The sequence below is a fragment of the Narcine bancroftii genome, chromosome 3 (assembly GCF_036971445.1).
Source record: "Narcine bancroftii isolate sNarBan1 chromosome 3, sNarBan1.hap1, whole genome shotgun sequence".
In the NCBI taxonomy this organism is placed as follows: domain Eukaryota; kingdom Metazoa; phylum Chordata; class Chondrichthyes; order Torpediniformes; family Narcinidae; genus Narcine; species Narcine bancroftii.
This window is the reverse complement of record NC_091471.1, coordinates 352,580,028-352,593,915: the sequence shown is the minus strand read 5'-3', so window position 1 is coordinate 352,593,915 and position 13,888 is coordinate 352,580,028. Positions and strand designations below refer to the sequence as shown.

General features: G+C 45.9%; 1 protein-coding gene across 1 annotated transcript; it reads right to left on the bottom strand.

Annotated features, from left to right (window-relative positions):
- Positions 1 to 2,636: 2,636 nt before the first annotated feature.
- LOC138756900 (axin-2-like) lies at positions 2,637 to 13,856 on the bottom strand. The gene is made up of 7 exons (XM_069923292.1): positions 13,782 to 13,856; positions 13,203 to 13,666; positions 12,091 to 12,270; positions 11,195 to 11,431; positions 10,474 to 10,572; positions 6,402 to 6,572; positions 2,637 to 4,483 (listed from the first exon to the last, which is right to left on the bottom strand). The coding sequence occupies exons 1-7, from the start codon at positions 13,854 to 13,856 to the stop codon at positions 4,357 to 4,359; spliced, it is 1,353 nt and encodes a 450-aa protein (XP_069779393.1). The 3' UTR covers positions 2,637 to 4,356.
- Between the last annotated feature and the right edge of the window lie 32 nt (positions 13,857 to 13,888).

The following is a 13,888-nucleotide window of genomic DNA, read 5'->3' as shown; positions in this document are numbered from 1 at the left end:
ATATAATGCAATGTTTATGTACAACTTGAAACTTCAGGTGGTCTAGGCAAATCAAATTGTTAAAAGGAGCTCAGAGGATGAGTTAATAAAAAGCATTCAGGTCGGCTTTCTCCAAGCAGGCTGACTTAGATGGTATCTTGTGTAATGAGGTCAGGCTAATGAGTGAGGGAATCCTCACGGGAAAAATGATCACTATATGATAGAACTTTACTTGCAGTTTGAGAGAGATTCAGATCAGTCAAAACCTAGAATCTAGATCTTAAATAAAGCCAATTATGTGGGTATGAAGGAGTGGCCAAGATGATGAAAAATTTGCCAGTGCATCAGTGAAGATGATTTAAATAAATATTTCAAAATACTCATCATTTGAGAAATAAGAAGTCCAAGATGAAAGTGATCTATCTGTGGCAGATAAAAGTACAGAAATGCTGGAGGAGGTATTCCTTGAAGAAGAGCTCAGGCCTGAAACATCAGTTATATATCTTTACCTCCTATGGACACGGTGAGACCCGCTGAGATCCTCCAGCAGTTCTGTGTTTCTGACACAATCACAGTGCCTGCAGACATTCATATTTCACTTTGTTAAAGGTGATATTCAATAAGAGAGAGGGTTAAGATGTGAGCTGGAATAGTAAGACTGAGGTTGGGAAAAGATTTAGCTAGGAGCAATTAATAACCAAAGATAGATTAAGAGAATTGGCAGGCATCGTGGGACAGCTAATAAGCACAGCACCCTGACTGTTAAAATGCTTTACCTTTTAATTTAATCTCACCTCACTCTTCTATACAGGCTGGTCAAACCAGTTTCAATTCATATAAGAGCCTCATCATCCCAGAAAATAATCTGGCGAGCCTTCATTGCATTCTCTCTGTGCCAGTGGTTCTCAATCTTTTTTTTCCATACACATACCACCTTAAGTCACCAGAGTTCCTACAACTCAACACCTCTTCCAATGAAGGTTAACATTCCACTTGCCTTCTGAACTGCTGTACCTGCATGTTTGCTTCCAGTGACAAACCTACAAGATCCTGCTGTGTATCAACAGTACCCAACCATTAAATAATATCCTGCCTTTGTGTTCATCCTATTGAAATGGATAACCTCATCAATCCACACCTGTATGCAGAACCGAACCAACTACAGCTATGAATATTTATTTATCGATCCTTTTACATTTATTCTCTCTGATCGTGGAATTCAGAAGGGGAAAATCAGATGTGTATGATCCAGTGATCATTGGGAGATCAGAGGTGGAGAGGGTGAGCAAATTTAAATTCCTGGGAGAACCTTTCCTGAACCTGGCACACAAATGGCATCATGAAGAAAGCATGTCAGCGCCTCTACTTCCTCAGGTGTTTGGTGTGACGTTGAAAACCTTGGCAAATTTCTACAGATATAAAGTGGAAAGTGTGTTGACCAGGTACATCACACTAACTTTGATAAAGGCTCCCAACCCAAAACATTGACTGACCATTTCTCTCTGTGGATGTTGCCCAAGTTCTTCCATTTCTGTTCACATATATGTATCCTTAAACTTTGTTAGACTGCTGTTAACCAAAGTAACATGGGGAGAAGGGGTGACTAAAGATAGCCATGATGAAGTAACCTGTGCCAGTGCTACATTTCTATGACTTTGAAGAAGTCTACATTCAACGTCACAAGAAAATAGAAGCAGGAGACCACTCAGCCCCTCAAGCCTGACCTACCATCAACATGGTTGATCTATAGCTGACCTCAGGTGTGAGCCACAGCTCCTCCAGCACCTACTCCACCCACTATCCTGTCTGAGAATCTATTGCCATGCACGTCCCACCCCTCCTCCCAACTCCTACAGCACTTTTCCTTGCCCAACCTGTACCTTTTGCATCAAGGTCTGGTATGGGGACACCAACATCCCTGAGCGTAAATCCTGCAAAAGGTCGTGGACACAGCCCAGGACATCACAGACAAATCTTTCCTCACCAGTGAGAACATCTACAGGGAACGCTGCCATCAGAGAGCAGCAGCAATCATCAAGGATCTACACGATGCAGCACACGCACTGTTCTCGCTGCTGCTATCAGGAAAGAGATGCAGGTCCCACAAGACTCGCACCCACCAGGTTCAGGAACAGCTGCTCCCCTCCACCATTAGACTCCTCGACAATCAACTCAATCAGGAGCTCACTTAAGGACTCTTACTTTTGCGCTTTATTTTGTTTCTCTCTGTCTTGCAGTTTGTTTACATGTCTTTATTTGTTTTCATTTGAATGCTATGTACAGTTTATTTTGCACTACCAATAAGTGGTAATACTGCCTCACCTGCAGGAAAATTAATCTCACGATTGTATGTGATGTCATCTATGTACTCTAACATCAATCTGAAATCTGCAACCTCATTTCCCACACCCCTAATCAGCTCCCTTACCTCAGTGCCACACTACACAGCCCCCATTGCCTCATCCCTCTTCCCACCACTTGCTGCTCTCCCCTTTCTATTCTGCCCGTCCCAGGCAGGCCTCCTGAACCTCCCTACCCTCCAACCCCATGCTCCTCCACCTCTCTTGAGCTAGCTCATTCTGTTCTGCCATCCCTTTCTCCTGCAACAAACTGGATTCACACCATTCAAAAGGGGAAAAAAAAGTCAGACAGATGTATTAATTTGAAAAATATAAACTTTAATAAAGGCTACATCTCTGAATAATTACATAATTATTGTACCAAGGATCCTTAAATCAAACTCTTTTGTAATGCATAATTTACATAAGGTAAAACAAAATGCCATAAAACATGATTACAACACTCAAAAGCATAAAATATCTTTATACATAAACCCTTAACAAAGGGAGAGGTGACCCTCAACACAGGGTGACACACAGTATTAATAATACCATGCAGGCACAGGTACTGTACTGGATAAACAAGTAACACTATTAATAGTGTGTAAAACTCCCACAATATTTACACAGGTATTGTACAAGTCGTACCCAGACAGAACGGAGTCAGGTTAATACTGTAGTTCAGAAGGAGGTTTCTCTCTGTACTCATTTGAGAGAGGAGATATAGAGAGAGAAAGAGAGGAGAGGACAGAGAGACAGAAAGGCAGAGAGAGAGAGAGAGAGAGAGAGATCAGGAATGTCGCGATAAAAGCAGGACATTGTGGAAATGTGCAGCTGCCTGGTCAGTCTTTGTAAGAGGGAGAGAAGAGGTTCCATCAGCAGGTTATTGAGTAATGTCTTTTTCCAAGAATGGAACTGATGCCCAGGTATTAAAACCAGATTAGTTTTCAACCCTCTGCTCTCTGTTGGAAGTTGAAGTTTGAGCAACTTTATGTGATGATGATGAACTACTTACTACTTGTGCCTTTATTGCTGGTTAATTCTACATTGATTTGGTGTAATCATTTAATCCAGATTTAAACATGTCAGCATCAACTCTGATTCTGCTGCCAAGTTACTGCATGATGGGCCGCACTGCACTCCCTTCTAAAGAACTCCTTGCTTGCGTCTACAGCATCTGAATTTGCATGAGAACTGGGTGGGTAGAGTCTTGTACAGATGAGGCTCAAAGAGCTGGCTGTACCATAATGCACTAATTCACATTACAATCTGCACTTGGGTTGTGGCTCTAACTGTGTTAGGACACAAAATGGAAATGGGCAGCAGGCTTGTTGAACAGATTTCTGTGGATTTTCCTGGGTTTGAAAGGCACACACCATTAATGTCACAGGGAAGGTCAGTTGTTATTTCTGTCAGAACATTAAGACGTGATTATGGTCTGGTGTAAATATATAAAGCAATCTAAAACTAAGATGTAGTGACTCCTTTCACTAAAATGATGAAAAGAATCATATCAGTTTCACTCCATTGGACATTATATGAGTGCAGGGGTTTTCAGACTGGTCATAATAGGAGGAAGAGTCAGGGAGGTGAGGGCAAGCGATGGGATGGTGGGTACTGGGTACAGAGAGGCAGTGAGGAGGCATGGGACAGCTACCAACTCCAATGGATGAGGGGTCACGTCAATGCAGCAGGATGTCCACCACCCAAGTGAAAAGATGCAAGCTCAATAAATCTCCTGACATGCCGCCTATGTCTGGGCAGTAACTTGCGTTTCCGTCTATATTGCAACTTGGGAACCCACAGTTAGACCTCAACGTCTGTAAATAACCAATAACCCAAAAGCGAACATTCAATAATGCAGCCCACTTTTTAAATAGACACTTTCTTGATCTTTACATATAACGTCAGGCAAACAACACCGATTCTTCTTTGAGTCTGGATTTCAATGCACCACAGCTCACTTCCTTTGTTTGTAGTTTTTAAAATCTCCTATGAAATGCCAGATGCCTGTTCTGAAAACATCCTTTTTGACAAATCAATCAATTCGCTCCACTTTGCCCAAGATCTTTCCCTCGTACATAGGCAGAGGGCTATCATCGTTCCGAACTTCTTCAAACACTGCTCCACAGACAAACTCAGTGCTGGCTCGCTTGAAGTAATACCTGTGTGGGAGATGGCACACAGTTAGAACCAGTGGGAAAGAAAGGGGGACCAAGACGAAGAGGGGAACAGAGGGAAGGAAAGGTCAGCTCAGTATCAACAAATACTCTGAAGGGCATTGCAATTTTAAGGGTGAGAACTTGGTGTGGCTTTTTCAACAGGACATTAAGCCATTTTAAATGGTACAGTGAATATTAAATAACACTGGACAACAAAACTTCCTGAACACTTTTAGGGGTATTTTAAGGATTTTGGGCTGTTGATCACGAAAATCACCTTAAAAATTTCCTATCACGTACAGTTTTTTAGATATAACCTATTTTTGTGATCCCCTGTCATACACCAAGCTACAAAACCATGAAGTACAACATGTCATTGAAAATTAATTTTCTGCATTCCCACATGGACGTCTTCCCTGCTGATCTCGGTGCAGTCAATGACAAACATGATGAAAGGTTTCACCAGGATATTGCAACCATGGAAAAGCGTATCAGGGCAACTGGAATCCATCAATGTTGGCCGAGTATTGTTGGACACTGACACAAGAGGAAAATCAGCGGCAAAACATTTTAAGGTCAGTTGAATTAACGCAATGTGTCCACATCATTATGCAATTAAAAATGTTAAATTCAATAAAAGTTAATGTTCCTTCAACTTACTACATGATACAGCAAATCTGAAATTATTTGTGTTCAACTTGAACGTGTCTATCATTATCCTCAATTCTTTCTCAGGAAGAATTTTGAAAAAAAAAGTTCTCCAGTGGAATTAATGGACCATTTGCTGGCTGTATTGATGGACAGTAGTAATTTTCAATCAATAGCACAAAATTACATTTGCATTTTTGAAGGAGTTTCTGCAGGAGAAACAGATCTCAGGCAAGGACTGGAAGTCTGCTCAAGATTAATCCAATGAGCGAGTTTCCAGTGAGCTTTGTTTCACACCAAAAGAAAGGATTGCACAGGATTTTGAGTTTGAAATTTCACTTTTTAAACGTAGGGTGAATGGTTTCAAAAGAATCCTGTGTAACCAATGAGACTGCGCCCTGATTTTGCTGTTTGAACCTTCCGCATAACCCACTGACACCACCCAACCAGTGATCACTAACTAAATTAGCAGCGTTAGCATTTTAAAGGCACAATCCCAAAGTTGGCTTCAACATATCCTAGAATCCTGATGGTTAATGTTTGCCTCTCTTCCTGAAGTTCAGAGATATGAACAGAATTAGCTTCAAAGACAGGCCTCAAAATGCACCAAATCAAAACCAAATCCTGCTGGTCTCAAACCCAAGAGTGATGACAAGATGTCAGTGCCCGACTTCTCACCACAGTCCCATGGCTTAACTCACAAACACTGAACCACAAAAGTTAGGTTATTGCCTTAAAATACACTCACCTGCACATGGGACTTTTAATGTCATACTACATTCCCAACCCTTCAGAGAAGCATCCAACAAAACTCTGGCATCATTAAGTACAGGATAAGAGAAAGGGCTGCAATTTATGGAGTGAGGAGAGGAGGTGACAGAGGTGGAGATGTTTAGAGAGGGAATTCTGGAGCCCAGAAGCTGAAAGAGAGCATGGAATCACAAGGGGATCCAAACCCTACGCACCTCCTTTACCCTACAACTGACCCTCCAACATGGCGAAAGTGCCACCAACACTCCAGGTTTAAAGACAAGGATGGGAACTTTAACTCTGAGTCACTCATACAAAAAGATCCCACAGTACTGGTTGACCAGAGGACAGGTCAACATGTCTTCCTGTTTCCAGCTGCAGGAGCCCAGCAAACAGCTGTTCACACTTGCAGTCAGACCAAAAGTGGATGCGGGATGTTAGGTGAAACAGGGCACAGTCAACGCCTGAAGCTTCCCACCCACTACTCCCTCCTCCATCAAACCTGCCTCTGCCAGCGCCGTACCTGTAACTTCCTTTCTTGCTAAGCTGCTCCTTGAAGTGGGCCAGTGTCAGGCTGTGTCCTTTCATCATCCTCCGGTAAGGAATGTCCTCTCCACAGAAGAAGTAGGTAACGACCAGTTCACCAGGCTGCGCCGTGTGGGCCAGAGGTGTCTGCTTCTTTGGTGCCTTGTGCCTGTGAAGAAGGAGAAAAACAAGGGAATGACATCAAAGGTCAAGAGAGGGCCTCATTGAGACACAGGACCAAATATGTAACAGGAACAAGGGCCTGAACCTGTGATGCTGGCTGGCAGATAACATTATTGCGGCAGGAACAGAGGCTGAGCTGGAGGTTTGGGGACGGTTTGGGTCACAAAGTCCTGGGCAGGAATGGGGAGGATGATGGGTCACTTGCACCCAAGCAGGGAAATAGGGGTAATCGAGAACCAAGTCTCGGCTGAGTGTTCAACTCTGGGGGCAGTCAAGATAAAAGCAGAACCTGTTGGAAATGCACGACATGTTAGTCTGCATCTGACAAAGAGTCTGCAACGTGAAACATCAACTCAGTTTCTCTTCCCATAGATGCTTCCTGTCCTGCCAGGGTCAGCATTACTTGTTGTGATTGGGCAGCACAGTTAACGTAGTGAATAGTGCAACCCTGTTACAATCCCAGTGACCCGGGTTTGAATCCTGCGATGTCTGTAAGGAATTTGTACATTCTCCCCATGTCTCTGTGGGTTTCCTCCTGGACTTCCGTTTTCCTCCCATCCTTCAAAATGTACTAGAGGTTTTAGGTCAATTGGGTGTAATGGGCAGCACAGACTTGTGGACCGAAAGGATCTGTTACTCTACTGTATGTCTAAATTATTTTAAAAATTAGAATTTAAATTTCCAGCATCTACACCTCGCTTAATTTAACTAGGAACAGTTAATCCACAGAGCCTGTTTATACCAGTTTAATCAAAGCAGATGAACTAAAGTAGCAAGAATTATCCAGTGCAGAAACTCATTAAGACCAAAACCAACAGTGGGGTTGGGGGGGGGGGGGGGGGGGGGGGGAGTGTGACTGTGGAATAAATCAGAACATTCTAGCTAATCAGGAGTGTTTATTATTGTGTGAATAAAATGCACATAAACATTGATCAAAGGATCGTGAAACCTTTGCAAACCAGCATTTTAGTTCCATCTCATTCCTTCAAAGGTAAACTAATTACTGAACAGCAATACAGTCGGATGTCTGAGTCTGACTTCAAACTCAGCGTCCCAGAGGAGTCAGAGTGTAACGGACACATGTCAATTATTTTGTCCACTTTAATTCTATTTCAGGTTCCCTCTACCTTGGTTTATTTTTCCCCTTCCACCAATGACCCCAAATCCCTCATTTTCCTTAATATCTAAAGGAAGAGGGAACCGGAGTTTTTGAATGGCAGAGCAGGTTTACACTCAGAGGATGGCGTATAAACGGAATTATCTGCCCGAGGAAGTAGGAGAAACAAGTACAATTACATTGGTCTGGATGGCTCCTTTCTGTACTGAATAACCCCACGACTCCTGCTTCCAGATTTTTAATTTAAAAAAATGTTTTTAGACATACAGCACAGTAACAGGCCCTTCCAGCCAGGAGACTGTGCCACCAAACTACACCTACAATCCCTGCTTCATTTTGGAGGAAATCAGAGCCCCGGGGAAAATATACAAACTCCTTACAGACAGCCCAGGATTTGAACCCTGGTCCTAATCGCTGGTGCTGTAACAGTGTGTCCCCAACCGTGCCACTAGTCTATAGTTTCCCTCCCAGTAGAAGCTTCTATCTTATCTATTCCTTTTTAAATTTTGTGTATCTCCATAAGAACCCCTCTCAACCTGCCAAATTCCACTGAGCTGAATCCCAGATGACTCAATCTCTCCTCATAAGGCCCCCCTCCCCCCTCATCTCTGGAATCAACCTGGTGGACCTCCTCTGCACCCCATCCAAAGCTGGTATATCCTTTCTCAAGTCAGGAGGCCATAACTGCACACAGTACTCCAGGTTCATCCTCACCAGGACCAGGGGTGCAGTGCTAATTTTTTAGGTGCCGGAGCTCACCAAAACTGGTGACAAGGAGGTCTCATGAGACCCGGCCTTTGGTGTCCAGAATACTGTTGAGCTGGCGGGGCGGGGTGCTGCCGCCACTGCCCCCGCCTGGAGCGATGAGATGCCAGAGCAGCCCCTTGAGGGTCCGGAGTGACACATCCAGTGAGCTTTGACAGCACTGCACTGACCAGGACTCCATACAGTTGTAGCAGTAATTTGCTGCTTTCACTCTCTTCAGTAATGAAAGCCAACATTCTATTTACCTTCTTGATGGCCTGCAATTCATGCACATGTACTCCCAGGCCTCTGCATGACAATTCCACCAGCATTTTCATGTTTTTAAGATCTTCTATTTTTATATTCCAAAGAATGTGATCCTTTAGTTACCATAACCCCAGCCCATGGTTCCCTGACAGAGAAATTGAAGCCAGGACTCCTGGTGCTGTATTTAAGGTTTAAACTGAAGCAGTGGTGATTTCTCTTGCCGTGGCCTTTTGCCTCATAACTGAAGCAAGTGAACACAAAAGTATTGGAGGTTTCCCTCTTTAATTGTTCCTTAGTTGATGATCTGCACCTTCTGGGAGGCTGTTCCCTTCCAAAGCCTATTCCCCTCCTCGGTCCACTGTAGGTAGATCCCGACCCAGTGATAACTAAGGGCACAGATTAACAACGTCCGCGCTTTGTGTTAAAGGTCTGTCCACTAATTGACACCACGGAGGTTGGAGATCATTTCTCTCCCTGGTTAGATCACTAGGCCTCCACGCAGGTGTCCAACTGAAAGGTGCACAAATAACAGGAGACCAGCAAACCATGGTTCCAGGACCCTGCTCTAGCAATCAGTAAAACTGGACAACAAAGACTTTGCTTCCTGAACACTTTTGAGTGTATTTTATGAATTTTGGCCTGCTGATCATGAAAATCAATTCAAATCTTTTCTGGATTAAACTATTTTTTAGATACCACCTATTTTTGTGATTTCCTGTCATATTTTAAGTCTATTTCATGCAATCAAAAACATGAAATGCAACACGTCCTTGAAAATTCATTTTCTGCTCTCACACTTGGACGTCTTCCCTGCTGATCTTGGTGCAGTCAGTGACGAACATGGTGAAAGGTTTCACCAGGACAGCGGTATCAGGGCAAATGGAATCCATCAATGCTAGCCGACTATTGTTGGACACTGACACCAGAGGCATCAGATGCTGAGTACAAATAAAAATCAGCGGCAAAACGTTTTTAGATCAGTTGAACTAACGCAATCATGTCAGCATTATTATACAATTAAACTTGCTAAATTCAATAAAAGTTAATTTAATGTTTCTCCAACTTCCAACATGATACATCAAATCTGAAATTATTTGTGTTCATCTTGATATTGATATCCCTAGTTTGATTTCAGAAAGCAAACCTTTTGAAAATATTTGTTGTCCAGTGTAATTCTGACCCACCCTCAGACACATCTTTACCTCCCTCAGTCCATCATTAATATTCGTTAGATTCACACTGATTCAGTGCACACTGTAACTGTGAGAGGAATCAATCGGGTGAACGCAGAGAGTCTTGTACCCAGAGTAGGGAAATCAGTTACCAGTGGACATAGGTTTTAAGATGGGGGGGGGGGTGGGGTGGAAAGAGATTTAATGTGAACCTGAGGGGTAACTTTTTTAGTTTACACTGAGGAGAGTTAGAGTATAGAACGGGCTGCTGGAGGACATGGATGAGGCAGGTACTATTGCTATGTTTAAGAAATAATTGGACTGATTCATGGATAAGCTGGGTTTAGAGGTATGCGGGCGAAACACACAGGTAGGAGTTGCTTGGATGGGACAAATTGAATGGCCTGTTTCCACGGAATGTGGCTATGAGTACACGCAGACTGACCATGAAGGAAAGGTTCAAAAAATCATGGGAAATGGCTTATGAATAAGAGGGAGTGAGAATAGAATCACAACCTACAGAATGTTGACTTCCCCTCCCCTCAGTTAGAAGAAATAGGAGCAGAAATTGGGGCAGGATTACTTACTCTTCTGTGGGAGAGGTTAGGAGGCCAGTATTCGACATGCTCCCTCCTTGTCCTGGAACCCCGTGGTTTCTGTCTCGCTGTAAACTTGATGTGAAGTATCTGAAAAATGAGGCAAGATCAGCGTGAGTGTCAGTGAGAGACAAAATTATAATTTTTTTAAAATTTAGATATACAGCACAGTAATAGGGCCCTTTCAGCCCATGAGACTCTGCCGACAAATTACACCCAATTAACCTACAACCCCTGATATGTTTCAAACGGTGGGAGGAAACAGGAGCACCCAGGGAAAACCCACGCAGACACGGGGAGAACGTACAAACTCCTTACAGACAGCGCGGGATTCAAAACCCGGACGTGATTACTGGCACTGTTACAGCATTGCACTAACCACTACGCTATCCAAAACGTGACAAGAAGTCAGTGAAAGGACAAGAGGGTGGCTGAGCACATGATCAAAACCAAGGCCTTGAGACCAGGGACACAGAGACCTAGAAACTGACAATAAGCAAGGGAACAGGAACAGGGAAAGGAGACTGAGTGGGAGGCTCACAGCAAGGAGCCGGGACCCCATGAGATTACAAGTGAGATGGAGAGAGCAAGACATCAAGATCGAGGAAGGTAGAGGACAGGCTCGGTGACAGCAAGAGAGGGCAGGCAGCAAGTGTCAGCAAAGCCTCCCCGGATCAGGGCAGGCATGCGAGCTCTCCCAATCGGTTCACACCTCTGCTTTAGGGGCTTGGCCACATTCTTCTCTTCTTCAAGTCTGCGGCGTGCTTCCTCCAGCTGCGCAAGTGTGTTGGGTGGTGGCAGTGGTGGCATGGCTGGGTCCTGGATGAAGGGGTGTGAAGGTTGGGCACTGCTCCGCTGGTGGGTGTTGCTGAGGTGTTGCCGACCACTTCGATCTCCCGCTGTGCCCCTCAAACAGTCCGAGACGATTCCCTTCTTCATACACTGGACACTGGCAGGCAACAAAGGGCCATCACCTTCTTGACATTTCACTCCACCTTACCCTATCAACCACCCCATCCCATTCTTCCCCTGAACTGAAACACCCGAGACGGTTCCACACTCCACTCTGATCCTCCATAAAGGAGCCTTGTGCCAGGTTAAGAACCTGGGAGGGGAACATCTCCACCTTCCCTTAATCCAAGTGATGGGTCATGGGGGAGGTGCTCTCCACCTCCGACCCAAAAGAACCATCAACCCCCTCTCTCCTCAGGCATCCTCAACTCTGCAATGCACGGGCACAACACAGGCATATTCAGACAGATACAAACACAATCTCACAACGCACACACATGCACACGCGTACACACTCCCACAGATACAAACCCACGGACTCAAACTCACGCTCATGCAGATGGACACTTGCACACAAACTTGCATGCATGCACTCGTGCATGCGCTCACACATACATTCCTCACAGATTGACCACCTCACCCACAGCTCATCCTTGTAGCCTGCACCCCAACATATACATCTCTCCTTCACAGCCCTCTTCACCCACACTGAGCACCTTCATCCTCTCTACAGAGAAAAGAACAAGCACAGAACTGAACTCCCCTTCCTCACCCTGGTATGTCCTGCCCCCACAGTCATGCCAGACCACTCCTCACCTGTGGGTCTTATGCTTGCTGGTGGGTCGTTCATTCTCTAGCATCCACTGCCACACGTTCTGTGTCCGGTCTGCTTCCTCTCCAGGGAGCTGGGGGGCGGAGATGGGGAGTGTTCCCTCGTTGGGAATTGGGCTGGTACAGTCTGGCACTTGTGAACTCCTCCTCAGCACAGACCCTCTGCTGCAGGTCAAACAGTGGAGATGGTGAGTGGGAGGATCTATCATTAAACCCAATCTCGACTGGCTGCCTCCCCTGAAGGAGTGGCTTCAGTCTTGGATCCTGAGCAGTAGCTTCCTGGCCCTAATCCACAGACAGGAGATATAGTGGCTCAACACAGGCCAGTGTGTAACCCCCCCAGCACTTGCAGTCCTCCTCCCCACCTCATCCAGGGCTCAGGGCAGCAGGCAGTGGGACATAGTCACAACATCGATTGCATCCGTATGTTAAGAGGATGGTCAAAGCCACTGTTATTAGCATCTGAGAGAAGGGGTCTGGTGAGGGGGATGACACCAGGGAGAGGGGCTTTGGTGGGGTGAGGGGGTGTCTCAGCCACAAGTTTGGTTGTTGATCTCAACCTCGTTGCGGTTGGCCTTAGGTGTGGGACATGCAAGGCCAGAGGTCTAGGCCCTTTCCACAGGGCAAAGAACTGGCTCCTCAGTCTAACATGTCTGTGACTACCTGTTGGGATTCTGGATTCTTCTCATCTGCCTTGCCCACCCTCGCTAACCACCTGTCTGTCCAAATGGCTTTTGCATGTTGCAATCATACTCACTTCCACAGCTCCCTTTGCCAGTTTAGTCCAAACATTGACCACTCTCTGAGTAGAACAGTTGTCCCCCACCCCCCCCCCCCCCCCACCTTCCAAAGGCCCCTCTTAAATCTCACCTTTTTCACATTAAATCTGGTTCTAGATTCACCTGGCCTCAGATACTAGTGGCTCAATGGGAATACAGGAGGTCAAGATGGCCATTGAAGACCTGTTCCACCCAATCATCACCCTAGCAGAACCTGGCCAGACAGAAAGGCCTCATAGCTGCCAGCTGACGGTCCTTCAGCCCCCCCAACCCTCAATGGGAGGACATGGAGGATAAATCATGGAAAGGAGATCTCACCCAAAGGCAATCTGTTCCAGCAGCAATGGTGATGGCTCAGCCTTGGAGTGCCCGCGTGATTTGGCAAAAGAACAACAGTCAGTGTGTCCGGGGCACAAGCACTGCACTCGCTGGGCAGCCTCAGCTTCGATCTGCTCCTTGGTCTTGGGAACAGTGTGGTGGTGGACGTAGTGGTGGTGGATGTATTTGGTGCACTGCTTGGAGATGCAGCCCTTGCGGGCGAGCCCCGGAGATGGGGCCTGGGACTTTGGCCCTGGCGAGGGTGGAGAGTGCCTCCCAAGGCCCGGGGACTGACAGCCCGGCGTTTTCAGCACCCGCAATAGGTGGTCATCCAGGATGGCCTGTGGGTCGTCGTCGCAGCTTCTGGGGGGCAGCAGGGTCAGGGGGGGCGGCTGGTGATGGGGTGGGGCTTCCCTCTCTGGCTGCACCTTGGCTGCAGTGGCTTCAGTGTCTTCCCCTTCATCCTGTGGAGGAAGAGAAAACGGAACAAGGTTGATGGCTCCTCCAACCTTCCTAGTGGGTCCACTGCCGGAGACATCCCATCCATAAGCAGAGGCTGGATATGAGCCTCAGCTTCACATTTCCCACCCGCTCTCCAATCCCCTTGATCGCCCTTGTGTCCTTGATGCCTGCCTTGGACCCACGAAGGATCATGCTCCCTGGATTAGAGTGTTTCAAGGAATCTA

Coding starts and splice junctions, on each gene's coding strand:
- LOC138756900 (XM_069923292.1), bottom strand. CDS start 13,856: ATGATCCTTCGTGGGTCCAAGGCAGGCATCAAGGACACAAGGGCGATC. Junction 11,432..12,090: donor AGCAAGCATAAGACCCACAG/GTGAGGAGTGGT, acceptor GTTGCCTGCCAG/TGTCCAGTGTATGAAGAAGG. Junction 6,573..10,473: donor CTAACCTCTCCCACAGAAGA/GTAAGTAATCCT, acceptor CCTTCTTCACAG/GCACAAGGCACCAAAGAAGC.